Below are 17,103 nucleotides of genomic sequence, written 5' to 3' on the forward strand. Positions count from 1 at the left end.
CGGACATAACAACAAGATTTAAATTAATCGAAGAACATCATAACAATGCTCTCAGCGGACATCTAGGAGTACGTAAAACATTTACCAAACTAAAACAAAAATACAGTTGGAAAAAGATGAAACAAATGGTCCACAAATATATCAACACTTGCGAAAAATGTCAACGCAACAAACAAATACGACATAACAGGGAAGAACTTCAAATAATGTCAACCCCAAATACAACTTTCGAAACTGTGGAAATTGACACCGTTGGACCTTTAAGACCATCTAATGGATACAGGTACATCTTAACGATGCAGTGTGAATTAAGCTAATTCATTATTGCACACCCGATAGTTAGCAAAGTTGCCACAACAATAGCGAAAACACTAGTAGAACAACTGATATTAAAATCCGGTTCTTTCAAAATATTAAAATCAGATAGAGGTACAGAGTTCCTAAATGAATTGTTAGCCAAAGTTACAGAAATTATGGGGATAAAACAAATCTTTTCAACCCCATACCACTACGAAACAGTAGGTACCATAGAAAGGAACCATAGATGATAATTGGGACAAATGGGTACCGCATTATACATTCGCATATAATACTGCTCCCTATGTCGACACAGGTTATACACCACATAAACTAGTATTTGGTAAACGACCAGCATTACCTAATGAAAACATAGAAAATAAACAGACGATTATGCAAATGAATTAAAAGTATGGCTTAGGTTATCAATTGAACAAGCAAGAAAATTTAGCATAGAATCTAAAACAAAAAGAAAAGAAATATCTAAGAAAAATAGTTTTTTTTTTAGAAGCTATAATTTGATTGGTCAAATCCAATCCAAAAACTTCCATGAACGACTTCAGACATCAAAGAAAAATCTTTGAAGAAATCAGTCGTTAGCAAAGGTTGAGCATAAACGGTCCATTTTAAAACAGTCATTAGCAAAGGTTGAGCATAAACGGTCCATTTTAAAAGAGTCTGTTGGATATACAGTTATTAAATAGAACTGTATTTTGTTTGTGTGGTTTTACCCCAATAACAAAATACATAGATCACGTAAATTCGTATTTAAAGAAATCACTAATTGCAATAGGCAGACAGGCACCATGTCTCGTATGCATTGTTGTTATTGTCTGTTCTTAGAATTTGCTTGTTTTAGAAAGAGCAGACAATCAAATTGAAGTGCATAATATTTTTGGAGTTTAATATCATTTTGCAGCTTGAAGTGACGTGAATATGGAAAAAATAAAAAGAAACATTAAACCATTTGATGGTGAAAAATACTCTATATGGAAATTCAGAATTAGAGCACTATTGGCTGAAAATGATGCCTTAAAAGTAATCGATGGTAAAATTCCAGAAACAATTACCGAAGAATGGCATAAAACCGAAAGAAGTGCTAAAAGTGTCATAATCGAATATTTAAGTGACTCGTTTCTAAGTTTTGCAAGTACTGAATATACTGCAAAACAAATTTTTAAAAACCTAGATGCAATATACGAACGAAAAAGCTTAGCATCGCAATTAGCAGTGCGAAAAAGACTATTGTCTTTAAAATTAAAAGGGGATTTCCCGTTAGTAAACCATTTTAAGGTATTTGATGATTTAATAAGTGAGTTATTAGCTTCGGGAGCTAACGAAATGGACAAAGTGTCTCTTTTACTTTTAACACTGCCATCATCTTATGATGGAATTATAACTGCCATTGAGACATTATCCGAAGATAATTTAACGCTAGCATTTGTAAAAAATCGGTTTTTTAATCACGAGATAAAATTAAAAAGTGAATCTAAAGAGTACAAAAATTTTACAAGCGGTGTGCAAAAATGAAAGTTATAAAAATAAAATAAATACAAGTTATTTTAAAAACAGAAACAAATTTAAAGCCTTTAAAAATCGTTCTAAAATGATGATAAAATGTGGAAAAAAAGGTCACATCAAGAAAGACTATTATGTGTACAAAAGGCTACTAAATAAAAGCTCTGAAAATGAGAAAGTAGCGAATATTGCAGAAGTTCCAGCAGGTAAAGGCTTTGCGTTTATGATAAAATATATTTAAACTCATTACATATTTTTTTATTAATTGGAACTTGTTTGCTGATATAATTTTGTACTATTTTGTGGTGTTAAAATATAAGCATTTACTGCAATTTTGTTAAAATTAAATTATAATATGTGTGGGCCAGAAAACAAAAACGTTTTAATCAGTAACTAAAATCGAGACACAAGTAAATTGAAATGATAAAACAAATTTTATTAAACAAAAATCAAATTTAGAAAAAAAACTGTGTCTAGTTTTAATAAATAATCGCTTTTAGAAAAATTTAGTTAACTTAAATACTAGATTAAATTATTCAAACTAATTGATATTTAAAATTCTTGCAAACTGAAAAGCTATCACAGAAATGTATAATGTGTATGCGACAGCAGTTAGGCTCTAGAGAATATAATAAAAGTTAAATAAAGTGACCGTAAACCGAACTCCATGTGTGTATTATTTGGCAATATAGGACAACAACAATATTTATGTATAATTTTGTTATATATACTCTACTTGTTTAAATAAAACATCTATTAAAAATTTTTAATAATTCATCAAAATCTAATAAAACAAACAACAAAACGAAAAAACGTTGAAATTCTTAATAAATGCTGAACACAAACTACAAAAAATTGCAGCAACCTTTGGAGCAACAACAATAAAAGTAATCACAAGAAGAACAACATGTGTATTAATATTAGGCGTATTCGGTGGCTCGCAAGTACGGCAAAAAACAGCAAGTTGTTGGCCTATGCAGGCCTATACTGGCCGCAATGTACGCAAAACAACAACACTATTTTCTCTACATCGGCCAGCATAGTTATGCTGGCCAACCACATCGGCCAGTAAAAAAAAAAATGTTACCAACGCAATAAGCGAACTATTGTGAACCTTCATTGAAAATTCCAACGAATAGTGCAATCAAATGTCAAAAATTGAGGAAATAAAAATTCAAACAGAATTCAAAAATTTGAAAAATCTTGAAAAGTAACGAAGAAATAATAAGAATGGAGAAATCGTAAGTATTAAGCACATTGAATTTTTTATTATGTTAGTTATTACCAAGTAACATTTATTTTATTTCATTTAATTTGTAATTTACATACGTAAAATTAATTAAACAAACATAATTTTTGAAGTTTTTCTAAAAAATTTTTTGAAATACACGTAAACTATGGACCACAAAGGAAACGAAGTGTTTTCTAGAGTGCTACTTGGCACGAAAGGAAGAGTTTATGGAAACCAGAAAAAAAGACTTGGATATCAACATGTACTTGAGGACATGATAGCACATGGAATTGCAGTAAGTATCGCATAACTTCTGCAATCATTTGAATAAAAAAATAAATTAAATTATATTAAAAAAAATATTTATTTTAGGATGACTTTACTCCAGTCTGCTTAGAAAGAAAAATGCGCACACTTCTAAGTGCATTTAAAGCAGCCAAAGATAACAACAGACGGACTGGTGCATCGCCATGCTTACCACCCTACATGGAGTTGATGAACGAAATATTTGGTGATAAACCAATTATTTCAAATAATCACACTGCGACGTTAGGGTTTGACAGCTATGTTGAAGACATAGAGGTGCTGGAAGAGTTGGAAATAAACATTGTGCAAACGCACGCTGAGCTATCGCCAACGCAAGAATCACCAACGGAAGAATCGCCAACGCAGGAATCTCCAACGCAGGAATCGCCGACGCAACAATCATCAACGCAGGAATTGCAAATGCTGGAATTGCCACAACCTTCAAAATTTAACCGCAAAAGAAAATCTGTGCGTCTAGAATATTATGATAACAAATTATTTGTTAAGAAAAGAATAGAGGAAGAGAAATTAAAATTTTTTAAAGAAACTATGAATGAACTGAAGCAAAAAATAATTAAGAAATGGGATAATGAATTGAAATTAGAGGAAAGAAAATTGAAATTGGAAGAAAATAAATTCAAGTTACTTGAAAAACTTACGCAAAATATGTAAATATTTTATAAAATATAATTTATGCTATTAATAAATAAATTACAAAATATTTACACATTAAAATATTATTACTTATTGAACTAAGTTAAGTTAGTTTCTATAAATGTAACAAAATTTTCTATTTAAAAAATTACAATAAATATATTAATTAATAAACTTATATAACACCTTTTCTTAACAAATAATTAAAAAGTCTTTCCCTTCTATTATTACCATGATCTAATTCATGCTCTTCATCAGCTTGCTGTTCGTCATTGTTTTGACTATTTGATTCAGCATTCTCAAACAAATCATCCTTTATAATACAAATATTATGTAAAATACAAACGCTTACAACTATATTTGTTATTGCAGCCAAAATTGTCTGCTCCGTAAATTTTAATAATCTTCGGAAACGAGTTTTTAGTAAACCAAAAGCGTTCTCAACTACAATACGAGCAGATGAGTGTTTTTCATTAAATTTTTTTTGACTATCGGTTAAATTCCCATAATTTTTGTAAGGTGACACAATCCAGTTTGTAGAAGGATAAGCAGAATCTCCAATAATAAATGTTGAGTTTGGAAATATTTCTTCGTATCTTGATTGTGCCATTCTATATAGCTTTGACCTTCTCAAAACTCTGTAATCATGCAAAGATCCAGGTTCTCCGCAAGTAACTTCAATAAAATTTTTATTGGCATCCACAACAGCTTGGAGAACGATACTATAACGTTGCTTGCGATTAAAGTAATCTTCTCCATGGTTTTGTGGTTTTTTAATGGGAATGTGTGTACAATCGATTGCTCCGATAATGCCTGGTATTTTGTGTTTACGTTCAAATGTATTTATTATATCTAATGCAGCGACTCCTCGTGGCCATGATACATAATCTCGGCCTATGGAAATCAAAAACGTAGCAACAGTTTTTACTGTTGACCATGCTGTAGAAACTGACACTCCAAAGAGATTTCCTAATTGTCTATAAGTTACTGTATTACCAACGTACCAAAGATATATATAGACAGACTTTCTGCAGCTTACATGTTTCATTTTTCACCCGACGTTTCGTTGGTTATTTTTCAACATCTTCAGGGGTATCTAAAATGCATCCTAATAATAAGACCAGAGTAGCCTAAAGAAAATTTTAACTAAAACAATAAAACGTACTGGTTAAAAATTCCATTATTAATAAAACAAATTTGGAAGGCTTACCAAACAAACCAAAAAAATATTTTAATATTTAATAATTAAGATTTAAACAATGAAGAACTTTTTCAACCACATTAAGTTCAAATACAATATTGACACATGCACAGACATGAAAGCATATTGCAGGAAAAAGAAACAATTAGTAAAACAAATAGAACATCTTAAATTTCTTCTAACTTGTATACAATATCACAAATTATATTATATATATATTTTCACATTGTGTTATAAAAATTAAAAATAAAAATCATAATTATTAAATAAAAAATATTTTAGATACCCCTGAAGATGTTGGAAAATAACCAACGAAACGTCTGGTGAAAAATGAAATAAATTGAATTTTATTTGCATCCTAATAATAAGACCAGAGTAGCCTAAAGAAAATTTTAACTAAATTAAATAAATTTAATTTAAAACCAATTCTTTCGAGCACTATAACCGCGTTTACGCTGGGTGCATTAAAGAAAGAATATTTATATTTACTAAAAAATATATATCATACATATTTAAACAAATTTGTGGGTTGTAATAATTGAAACTTGTAATAATTTTCTCTCAGACAAGAAAGGTCTGTAAAATTTTTTTTTCGTTAGCATTGGATATTTGATATCATTTTTATACATTAATAGTAAAAAATCCTGGATAACTTAGTGAAAAACTTTTCTAAAATGGCCACAAACACTACGCCTTCAACTACAATAACCCAAGAGACAATCAGCAGATTGATCTCTGTCAATTCAAGCACTGACAGGTACAAATAACGTAGTGGAATACGAACCACAAACAATAGACGAGACAATAGCGTGTGACGAAAGTCTAGACATAATAAAATCTATTCCAGAATTCACTGGAAATCAAAATTCTTATATTAGTTGGAGGGAAGTAGCTCATAATTGTATGAGCCTTTACATTAGAGGTAGTCGAAAATATTTTGCTGCCCTAACTATATTAAGGAATAAAATAGTTCATCAAGGAAACGATTTACTAACAAGTCATGGAACTGTCCTTAATTATGACGCCATTATAAGCAGACTCGATTTTGCTTATGCTGACAAGCGTCCAATTCATGTCATTGAACAAGAGATGAGTATCCTTAGACAAAGCTCATCCACAGTCCTTGACCGTTATAATCTGGTTAATAAAAAATTAACCCTCTTAATCAACATAACAATAATGACTCACGGCAATGACTCGTCCATTACACGAGGATTAAATAACAAAAATCGCCAGAATGCCTTAAGAGTGTACATTACTGGGCTACACGCTCCATTAAATGACATATTATTTTCCCTGTCACGAACTGATTTACCCAATGCACTAGCTAAAGCTCAGGAGCTGGAAGCAGAGCTCGAATAATTTGCGTGCAAAATTCGCATTCCAATTCTCTGATCAGAGGAAAACTTTTAACCAGAACAATTTCTCCAATAACTTGCGCTTTAATCGCGCAAATGTAAATAAACCTAGGCAAAATAATTTTCCTAAGCCTGAACCAATGGATGTTGATACATCCATACAACAAAGGTCACATCCTCAAAACAGACATATACCACAGTTTCGAGGAAACAACAACAATTTTTGGAATCCAAATGGATCACCACAAAATCATGGAAGGATGCAACGACCCTTCAATAATTTAAAACATCGTCGTGAAAGTAGCGAAAACAGCAATCAACGGCAGGCAAAGGCCCAGCGAGTAAACCATATTGTAATGGACCTAATTTTTCCTAGCCGGGGTAGTTCTCAGCCTAGTCCAAGGTCTTACAAGAAAATTTCTATTCGCGGGGACCCAGCGTTCAACTACTGTCGTTTCTACCGTTGAAGTAAGATGCCGTACAACAAAGTAATTATTTTAGAATTCAAGTTTTTTTCTTTATTGAACAATTTGTAATATATGTATAACAATAAATGTATTTTAAAATAAAAAAACAATTTATCAAATAATATCTTTACAATTACTCGTAGATAATAATAAGTAAATAATATTTAACTGATTTCAATTTTATTGAACAATTTGTAATATATGTATAACCATAAATGTATTTTAAATAAAAAAAAACAATTTATCAAATAATATCTTTACAATTACTCGTAGATAATAATAAGCAAATACTATTTAACTGATTTCAATTTTTTAAAAAAAATAATATTAATTAATCATATTTTAAGTTTAACGTTTTATAAATGCATTTTTGTGTTCACTTAAATACAACAAAATTTATAAAAAAACTCATAAAATGTTTTTAAATAAAAATATAAGGGAAGAAGAATTTATATTAAGCGTAGTCGTGTGAAGATTACTTTGGTATTTCACTTAGAATTTTATGTAATATTTTTACATTCCTTAAATGTGGATTAAGTAATTAAATTTTTAATGTTACACTTTATAATTAATTACGATTATGTTTGCATATAACAGAATACATTTTTTTCACAAATATCTTGTTTTCAGTTGTTTAATTTCAATTTTTACAAAGATACATTTTTTTTTCATAGATTCTATTTCATAAGAACTAATAATTCATGAGCTTGTTGTGTTTAGAAAGTTTATGCTCCTATGCGCTTAACTTGAAGCCGTTACGATTGTGATTGCCTTGTTGTTACTTTTCTCATTTCCATTTAAATTATACAATTATACAATTTGGAATTTGTTAATTTTTAAGCAATTCGTCCGATTTAAATAAAATAACTTATAAATTCGCGCTTATACATTGAAGTTACTTACGCGAAAATCTGCACTGTATTTTATACATATATAAGTCTTACCCTCTCTGGTACATCAGGGCTGCTTACAACGTCCAGCGATGATTATCAGGAAACACCAATCAATTTAAGCTTTGCCACGTATCGGAGACAAAGAGACACCCAAGCCGCGCCACGTCTTTTGCTTGTGGTGTCAACACGTTTATACGTTCGAACGAGCACGAGTACAAAATCTTTTAATTGACCACTGTTAAAGCCGTCAATTATTTCTTTTATACTGTGGCTATTAACACTATTATCCCGTTTCGCGCCGTGTCGACAAAACTATTTCAATTTTTTTTTTGTTTCTTTATATATTATAAAAAGAAAATTACACAATTTTAAGAATTTTATTTCCACTGGTTAAATTAATATTAAAGTAGTTTTAATTGTTATATAAAAAATGCAAAGAAAACTTTTTTTTTTTTTATTTATTTAAAAAAAAAAACTAAGTAATTAACACCACCGGTACGATGCGTTGCGTTCAACATAACCACGAGCCAAGAGACAGAAACTCCTCCGCTTGCGCCTTTTATTCTCCTTTTTTCTAACTGCGTCGAGCGGACTTTTTTGCTAGCCGTTGTTCGGTCAATGCCCTCAACATTTCCCCTCATCAGGTATTCTGTTGGTTTCTTTTCAGGCTTCTGAAAGCTTTAAACTGCACTCACAGCTTTTTTCCCTTTTATTATCCGCTGCAACATTTTTACGATCAACCGAAATGCACAAAACAAATTAAAAAATGACATTTCTCATTTTTTCTATTTTTGTTTTGATCATGCTTTGTTTTTTTTGCCTTTTAATACAATGTGTTTCATGCGGTTCGCGAAAAGTAATTTAAATTTATTTTAATTAATATTGTTCGAATTATATTAATTAAAATAAATATTCACAAGGGTATTTCAAGGTATGTATAGCATTCTTTTGATATGTTAGCTTACACAACATCAAATTTTATTTCATTATAGGTAACTTTGACGTCATCATTTTTAAATATGTGTGAAGTGCGTATTGTGGCAAGACTAAAATTTATTCAAAAAAATTTAGTCGTCACAATATAAAGGAGAAGAGAGTCAATAATATTAATGAGAACCATTTTTTAGGTCCAACATCAGACTCCCTTTCATTTACAGGAGGGACAAAGGAATAGACAGAAACCTCCAAATTTTAATAGATACAGGTGGCACAGCTTGTGCCACAGCGGGAAAGAATAATCCTGGAAAGCCACCCGAAGATAATACCGGCAAAAATAAAAAATCAAATAAATTAAATAATATTTCGGGAAAGAATAATTTTGAAAAGCCAGCCGAAGATAATACCGGTAAAAATAAAAAATCAAATAAATTAAATAATATTTCGGGAAAAATAAATCCTGAAAAGCCAGCCGACGGTTATACCAGCAAAAATGAAAATTTAAATAAAAATATAAATGGGGAACATGTTCACCCACCATTAATAAATAATATTAAAGAGAGTTCAGAAAACGATATTTCTGAATTATATTCTCAAGATGCCTTAATGGAAACTTCTACATTAGGATCTTTAAATGTACGGATAAAAGATAATATCACGTACAATGAAAATGAGAGCTATTTAGGGGAAATACGAAAAAAGGTTAGCCTTGAAGCCACCTTAAAAAATAAAATAAATAAACTTCATTCTAAAACAAATATGGAATTACCATTCAGAACCGATATAAGGGCTGAAATCAGAACTGAATCTGATTCTCCTATCTGGAGCAAGCAGTACCCTTACCCATTCTCTGTCAATTCATTTGTGAATGAAGAGATTTCAAGAATGTTGGAATCCAACATTATTCAAGCTAGTAATAGTCCATATAATTCTCCAATATGGGTTGTATCCAAAAAAGGACAAAATCCTGATGGTACCCCAAAACATAGACTAGTTATTGACTTTAAAAAATTGAATGATCAAACCATTCCTGACAGGTATCCAATCCCTGATACCAGTATAATCTTATCAAATCTCGGGAAAGCCAAATACTTTTCTACAATAGACTTAGAGTCAGGTTTTCATCAAATTGTAATGTGATATGGGTACAAGATCACACATAACACAAAACACTCAAGTGTTCCGAATAATTTAAAGTAACTGTTGAATGTTTTCATTTTTATATTGCATTTTTTGTTTAAAGTAGTTAAAATAAAACGCGTGCTGCTCATTTTTATTGTCAATATGCAACCCAATGTTGACTTTCGTCAACCTTGCACATTACATACGGTAATCTTAAAAAAAACAACAACTTTAATTTTATACAGTTCTTTAGCTTCCAGACTGAACTGGGTTTTTTGATTCTCTCTCTTGCATTTCAAGTCCCAAGTGAACAGCACGCGTTTTGTTCTTTGATATTTTTTCTTTAAAATTTCTTTTAAATTTCAATCTTTTAAATAAATTAATTAATAATTAATTAATAAATTAAATTAATAAATTAATCTTTTAAGTGAATTAATTTCAATAAATACAAACTCATACAAATTATAAAAAATATAATTTTAGTTTTTTTTTATTATAACTTCAAAAAATACAAAAACTCTTGTATTTTTCATTGGCGCCCGAGCAGGGACTTGAAATTAAATAATAAATAATTTAAAAAATTACGAAAAGTGAAATTTAGTGATCATTGTTCGGTGAATGTCGGTGTGGTGAAGTATCAGCACCAGACAAAAACCGCTAATAAAAAAAAAAAAAAATTTTTTAAACTAAATTTCGTGAATATATTCTAGAGCTGCAACTGGTAGCATCGTAATATTGATTCGTTCTTTATGGTTTATTTGCCGCGTGTGAAGTGGTTGTGAAGTGAATATCAGTAAAATTGAGTAAAAGGAAAATTCCGCAAGCAGTAACTGGATTTGTAAAATACCAGCATCAGCTAGTGAAAAAACCGCTATTGTAAAAGGAAACACGTGCAGACTGCTGTTATACTGTTCTTCATTGCTGTTCGCTGCCAGCAGATCGCTGCTGTCATTAACTGCTATTGCTCTTCGTCGCTGTTCGCTGCTACTGCATATCGCTGCTGCCATTCACTGCTTCAGCTCTTCATCGCAGTTCGCTGCTACTATACATCGCTGCTGTCATTCATTGCTTCAGCTCTTCATCGCAGTTCGCTGCTGTCATTAACTGCTATTGCTCTTCATCGCAGTTCGCTGCTACTATATATCGCTGCTGTTATACTGTTCTTCATTGCTGTTCGCTGCTGCTGCAGATTGTCGCTGCTATTCACCGCTGCTGTTGGTTTTCGTTTTTTTTTTCTGGATAGCGTGCCACTGTAACACCACTGCCGTTTGCCAGGTAAGAAAGTGCAAATAATGAAATTGTTGTACCAGGTCATGCTCTGACTAAACAAAATAGTCAAGAAAGTATTTTAAATAACTTTGCACTGGTAATTATTTGCACTTTTAAAACACATATATTTTTCTATTTCTATAATAAATTATTTGATAAACGTGAAACAAATTTACGAAGCTGAGGTTGAGCTTCATTAACAAATACGTTCGGTAAATCCAATTATTTAATACAAATAATTGAGTAATTTGCAGGGGCAAATTATATACAAAGTGAATGCATTTTTCGTTTTCGTTTTCGCCAGTTACTTGCAACCACTTTGTTGGAATTTACCCATAATCACAATATTGATTATTTATCGTTTTTTATTATTCTATAAACAAAGTGAGTGCATCTTTCGTTTCGCTAATTTCTCGCGTTTACTTTGTTGGAATTTACTTACAACCGTCGCTCAACAGTATTCAAATACTCTTATCGTTCTTTGCGCTGCATTGCCTTCTCTCTTAAAAAATTTAGTAAATTGTGTTCACTATGTCAACCAAAAAGCGAGCATCATCCCCACAAAAAAATGAAGAATTGGATAAACTACTCCAGCAGCGAGAAACTGTAGTGGCCAGTATCTTGCGTATTAAAAAAGTAATTTCTGAAAAAACTGTTGATTTAAACCCTGTAGAACTGGAATGTAGGTTGGACATTCTCAATTCATACATTAAACAGGCCATGACTTGCCAACAAAAAATAGAGTGTATCAACGAGTTTGATGTATTTCGGCCAGATCTAGAAGAAATCTGCGTTGCTTCGAAATCATTGTTTCTACAGGCGTTAGGTAAAAACCGCAAGTCTAGTATCCCTGATACTTCGCATGAATGCAGCAATCATCGTTCCAGGCTGCCAAGTATGCGTTTACCTAAATTTAGTGGGAAACATTCTGAGTACAAAAACTTCATAAGCCTTTTTGAAAGCTTAGTGCACAATGATCAGTCGCTAAGTGATATTGAAAAATTCAATCATCTCATTTCGTGTTTGTCTGACGAAGCTCTTGGTACAGTTAAGGCATTTCAACTCACTGAAAACTAATTACTCAAAGGCATTAGCTAGTTTAAAAAGAGTTTACGATAACACTTGTCTAATCTTTATCGATAGTATCTCGCAGCTTTTTGAACTGCCAGAAATGAACAAGCCATCTGCTTCTGCATTACGCAATATCATAGATACTGTTTCTGCCATATATGAGTCCCTATTGTCAATAGGAGATGATAAGAACATTTCAAATGCGATTCTTATTCATTTAGTCATGTCAAGAGTCGATGCCGCCACGAAATCTAAATGGGAGGAGCAATTAGATTACAATAAGCTGCCGCTCTGGTCTGATTGCGAGACTGCGTTAAATAAGCGATACCAACACATTTCTGCTGACGAAGCTTCTACGTCAAGGTCTCGATCGAACAGGCCAAAACAAGACAACTGGCAAGGTAAGAATGTAAAATCGTCACTTATGTGCAAGAAAAATAGTTCGCAAGAGGAAAGTAGATGTTTGTTCTGTAATGCGAAGGAACATGTAATAAATTCATGCTCCGCCTTTGCTGCCCTCTCAGTTACTGAACGGTTCAATTTCATTAAATCATCTTCGGCATGCATAAATTGTCTCAAGAAAGGGCACACGGTATCTAGATGCAAGGCGTCACGCTGCAGAGTGTGTAATCGGTCGCACCATACTCTTTTACACCAATATTCTACTAACACTCCTCAAACAGGTTTATCTTATAATCCAGAACAACCTATTATTTCTCGTGCCTCTGTGAATCATAGCTCATCGAATGACGATCAAATTATTCTAGCCACTGCAGTCATAACCATTCAAGGAAAATCTGGAGAGTATCAGCTGGCCAGAGCACTGCTCGATTCCGGTTCTCAAGTCAACCTTATAACCGAGGAACTTGCACAACGACTGCAACTAAAAAAAGAAGCGAAAACTCTAAACCTAATTGGCATTGGTGAAACAAACTCCACAGTACGGCAAAAATTACATGCCACTGTGAGATCACGTATTAACTCTTATGAGTTTTCTACTGATTTTTGGGTAATGCCTTCAATCTCCACTTACCAACCCGACAAATTTGTGTCAATGAGTAATTGGAATGTTCCTTCCAATCTTTCACTTGCTGATCCGCACTTTCACAAACCGCAAAAGATAGATCTTCTACTTGGTGCCGAAAGCTTTTTCGAACTGTTGTCGATTGGACAAATAAAACAAGGTACTAATGTTCCAATTCTCCAAAAAACTTTACTTGGATGGATTGTATCAGGAAAATATAAAGATGTCCCAAGTAATGTATCTAAGATATGCAATTTAATACGCCTTCAAGAAGCAAAGTCAACAGGTGATTTCTGCTTAAACTCTCTTGTGAAAAAATTCTGGGAATTAGAAGAAATTCCCAAGGAGCTCACTGTCAAAAAATACACAATAGAACAACAACACTGTGAGACCAAGTTTCTCAACACAATTTTACGCTTACCTTCAGGGAGGCTTAAGGTGCAGCTTCCTTTCAAGTCCAACCCCAACCTTCTAGGTCAGTCATATGAAACAGCAAAAAATCGTTTTCTCTCACTGGAACGCAGGTTGTCGAAAGACTGTATGCTTCAGAAGCTGTATATGGAGTTTATGGCAGAGTATCGTGACTTAGGTCACATGACATTAACTACTGACAACTTTTCTTCGACACCTCATTACTATATACCGCATCAGTGTGTGTTGCGACCTCAGAGTACCTCGACAAAACTTCACGTCGTGTTCGATGCTTCATGCCGAACATCTTCACAAGTGTCGTTGAACGACATTCTAATGGTTGGTCCAACGGTACAAGAAGAATTGTATTCAATCCTACTTCGCTTTCGTATGCACAAATACGCGATGACTGCTGACATTACAAAAATGTACCGTCAAATCGAAGTTGACGAGGCAGATCGCAATTTTCAGCTTATTCTCTGGAGGGAAAAACCTACGGATCAGATTAGCGTTTATAAACTGAACACAGTGACATATGGTACTTCACCTGCTCCTTTCTTGGCAACACGTTGCCTAAACTACTTAAGTGACCTGTACAAGAATTCTCATTCAGTTGGAGCAAGGGTTATCCGACATGACTTCTATGTCGATGACCTATTGACTGGAGCTGACAGTCTGAAGGAACTGGAAACAATTCGTACCCAATGTACTGAAATTCTTGATGCGGCTGGACTTAAATTAGCGAAATGGTTTTCAAACCATAAAACGTATGACTCGTCAGACTTCTTTCTAAATGTTAATAATACTGATTCCACAAAGGCGCTAGGTATACACTGGATTCCCCAGAATGATACGCTTAAGTTCCATGTAGACGAAAAGTTTCATGACTTGCGAGCAACAAAAAGAAACATACTACCAGTATCAGCTCGACTCTTCGATCCCCTCGGACTAGTATGCCCAATAGTGACTAAGGCAAAAATTTTATTGCAAGAACTTTGGCTTCAGAAGCTTGACTGGGATGAGTCAATTCCTATGCATCTCGATTCTAGCTGGCAAGCATTTAAAAGCAACCTGACTCAGATGGACTCTATTTCCATTCCGCGGTATGTTCATATTCATTCAAATATAAAATGCGATATTCACGGTTTCGCCGATGCGTCAATGAGAGCGTACGGCTGTTGCATCTACGTCCGAATTCATGATTCGAATGGGATTCATTCTGAATTGTTAACTGCCAAATCTAAGGTTGCTCCTTTAAGCACAAAATCATTACCCAGATTAGAGCTGTGTGCCGCTCATTTATTGGCTAAACTATGGTCTCGAATTCAGCCGTTGATTACTTGCGAAATCGGGGATGTTTATTTTTGGACGGACTCTGAAATTACACTTCATTGGATTAAAACTCACCCATCTACTTTAGCAACATTTGTAGCAAACAGAGTTGCAGAGATCCAAGAATGGACGAGCGAAGTTCTTTGGAGACACGTTCCATCAAAGCTAAATCCTGCAGACTTAGTCTCCAGAGGATGTGATGTAGATGAGTTGATTCACTCAATTTGGTTTCGTGGCCCATCATATTTGCTTCAAGATGCCACTAACTGGCCAAAAAATAATCATTTTCCACTATCAACAGATGAGAAAAGTTTAGAGAAACGAAAGGTCAAGGTCGGACTTTTAGCAGTTGAAATTGAAACTAATGTCATTTCAAAACTAATCTGTAGCCAATCATCTTACCCAAGACTGCTGAGAATTTTCGCGTACATTCTACGTTTTATCACTAAGAAAAATGAGAGAGCCAACGCTCTTATTCCGACATCAAAGGAGCTTAATTGGGCATTCTTGAAAATCGTTGAATTTATTCAAAATCACGAATTCAAGGAAGAAATCGAAAAAATGAAGAAGTCGCATAAATTACCAGTCAGCATTCAAAAACTAACTCCATTCATTCATACAGTCCAAGATGGTTCTCGAACATGCAATTTGCTTCGTGTAGGAGGTCGTCTACTAAACGCACCACTGTCTTATGATTCAAAATTTCCCTTGCTGTTACCTATAAAATTGCATTTTGTCGAGATTTATTTACGATTTCTCCATACAACCAATTGTCATGCTGGTCCAAAAGCCTTAGAAGTGCTGCTTCGTGAAAAAATTTGGGTCATAAATTCAAGCAAGGCATGCAGTAAAACCGTAAGAGCATGCATACATTGTTTTCGATACAAACCTAAGCTGTTGACCCAAGTAATGGGAAACTTACCTGCAGATCGGTTAAAGGCACTACGACCCTTTTTAATTAGCGGTGTCGATTTTTGTGGGCCTGTATACACCACTTTGAAAATTCGTGGTCGACCACCAGTTAAAATGTATATCGCAGTGTTTGTTTCACGTCAAAGGCTATACATTTAGAACTTGTAACAGATCTGACAACTAACTGTTTTATTTTTTGTCTTAAAAGGTTTGCCGGAAGACGAGGACTCCCAGAAAAAATCTATTGCGACAATGCGACAAATTTTGTAGGTGCCGATCGCAAGCTGAGAGAGCTGATAGAGGCGTTTCGAGAGCACAAGGACGATCTGGCATACTATGCTGCACAAAGGGGCATAGAGTTTGTCTTCATACCACCCAGGGCACCTCATTTCGGAGGATTATGGGAAGCGGCGGTAAAGTCGGCAAAACACCACATACAACGAACAACCAACAGTGCGCTTCTTACCAGCGAAGAACTGCAAACAGTGCTCGTAGAGGTTGTACTGTCATATGAATATATTTAAACCATGACCACACACAACGTACTGTGTGAGGTAATTATCTTGACAAGCTAACCCAAAACACTTGAAATGCGATTCGTATCACATTTCCCAATGTGCCAAATATAAAAATAATTTATGAGTTGGAAATTCGACTCATACTATTTGTCATTTCTTTATGACAAACAGTTTCGCAGCATATTTAATTGTTTTTAATATACGCTTGACTATTTAGGTTGAGGTTTATAAAGCATGTTAAGTGTTTTCCGGAATCATATTGCAAGTAAGTATGCATGCAATATGATTTCCCCTAGTTACAGCTGGTGACCATATGTGTGCCACTGTAACACAAATTATAAAAAGAGCAAGACAGACCAATGACTGTAATACAAGTATTTATGATTAATATTAACCAATTAGAAATAAGTAAATAAGTATCAACCAATAGAATCGATACATAAGATTCTATTGGAATTAAGTTGTAAGAAATCATGTTAGATATAAGAATGAAATTTTAATAAAAGCAGTCTCTTAAGAACACTCAAAACGACAAGTCTTTGATTTTTAAAGTAATACAATATGAAGAAACGATAAACTAATT

General features: G+C 33.3%; 3 protein-coding genes across 3 annotated transcripts; 2 read left to right on the forward strand and 1 right to left on the reverse strand.

Annotated features, from left to right (window-relative positions):
* The first annotated feature begins 3,212 nt into the window (after positions 1-3,212).
* LOC119666501 lies at positions 3,213-3,905 on the forward strand. The gene is made up of 3 exons (XM_038075784.1): positions 3,213-3,341; positions 3,419-3,820; positions 3,897-3,905. Exons 1-3 carry the CDS (start codon positions 3,213-3,215, stop codon positions 3,903-3,905), a joined length of 540 nt encoding a protein of 179 aa, XP_037931712.1.
* A 291-nt stretch (positions 3,906-4,196) lies between these two features.
* LOC119666502 (protein ALP1-like) lies at positions 4,197-5,054 on the reverse strand (the record flags this gene model as incomplete). The annotated part of the gene is made up of 1 exon (XM_038075785.1): positions 4,197-5,054. A coding segment is annotated over exon 1 (858 nt), but the record flags the coding sequence as incomplete, so codon positions are not given.
* A 7,369-nt stretch (positions 5,055-12,423) lies between these two features.
* On the forward strand, positions 12,424-16,161 carry LOC119666504. The gene has a single exon (XM_038075786.1). It carries the CDS (start codon positions 12,424-12,426, stop codon positions 16,159-16,161), a length of 3,738 nt encoding a protein of 1,245 aa, XP_037931714.1.
* Positions 16,162-17,103: the final 942 nt, after the last annotated feature.

The sequence above is a fragment of the Teleopsis dalmanni genome, chromosome 1 (assembly GCF_002237135.1).
Source record: "Teleopsis dalmanni isolate 2A chromosome 1, ASM223713v2, whole genome shotgun sequence".
Classification (NCBI taxonomy): Eukaryota; Metazoa; Arthropoda; class Insecta; order Diptera; family Diopsidae; genus Teleopsis; species Teleopsis dalmanni.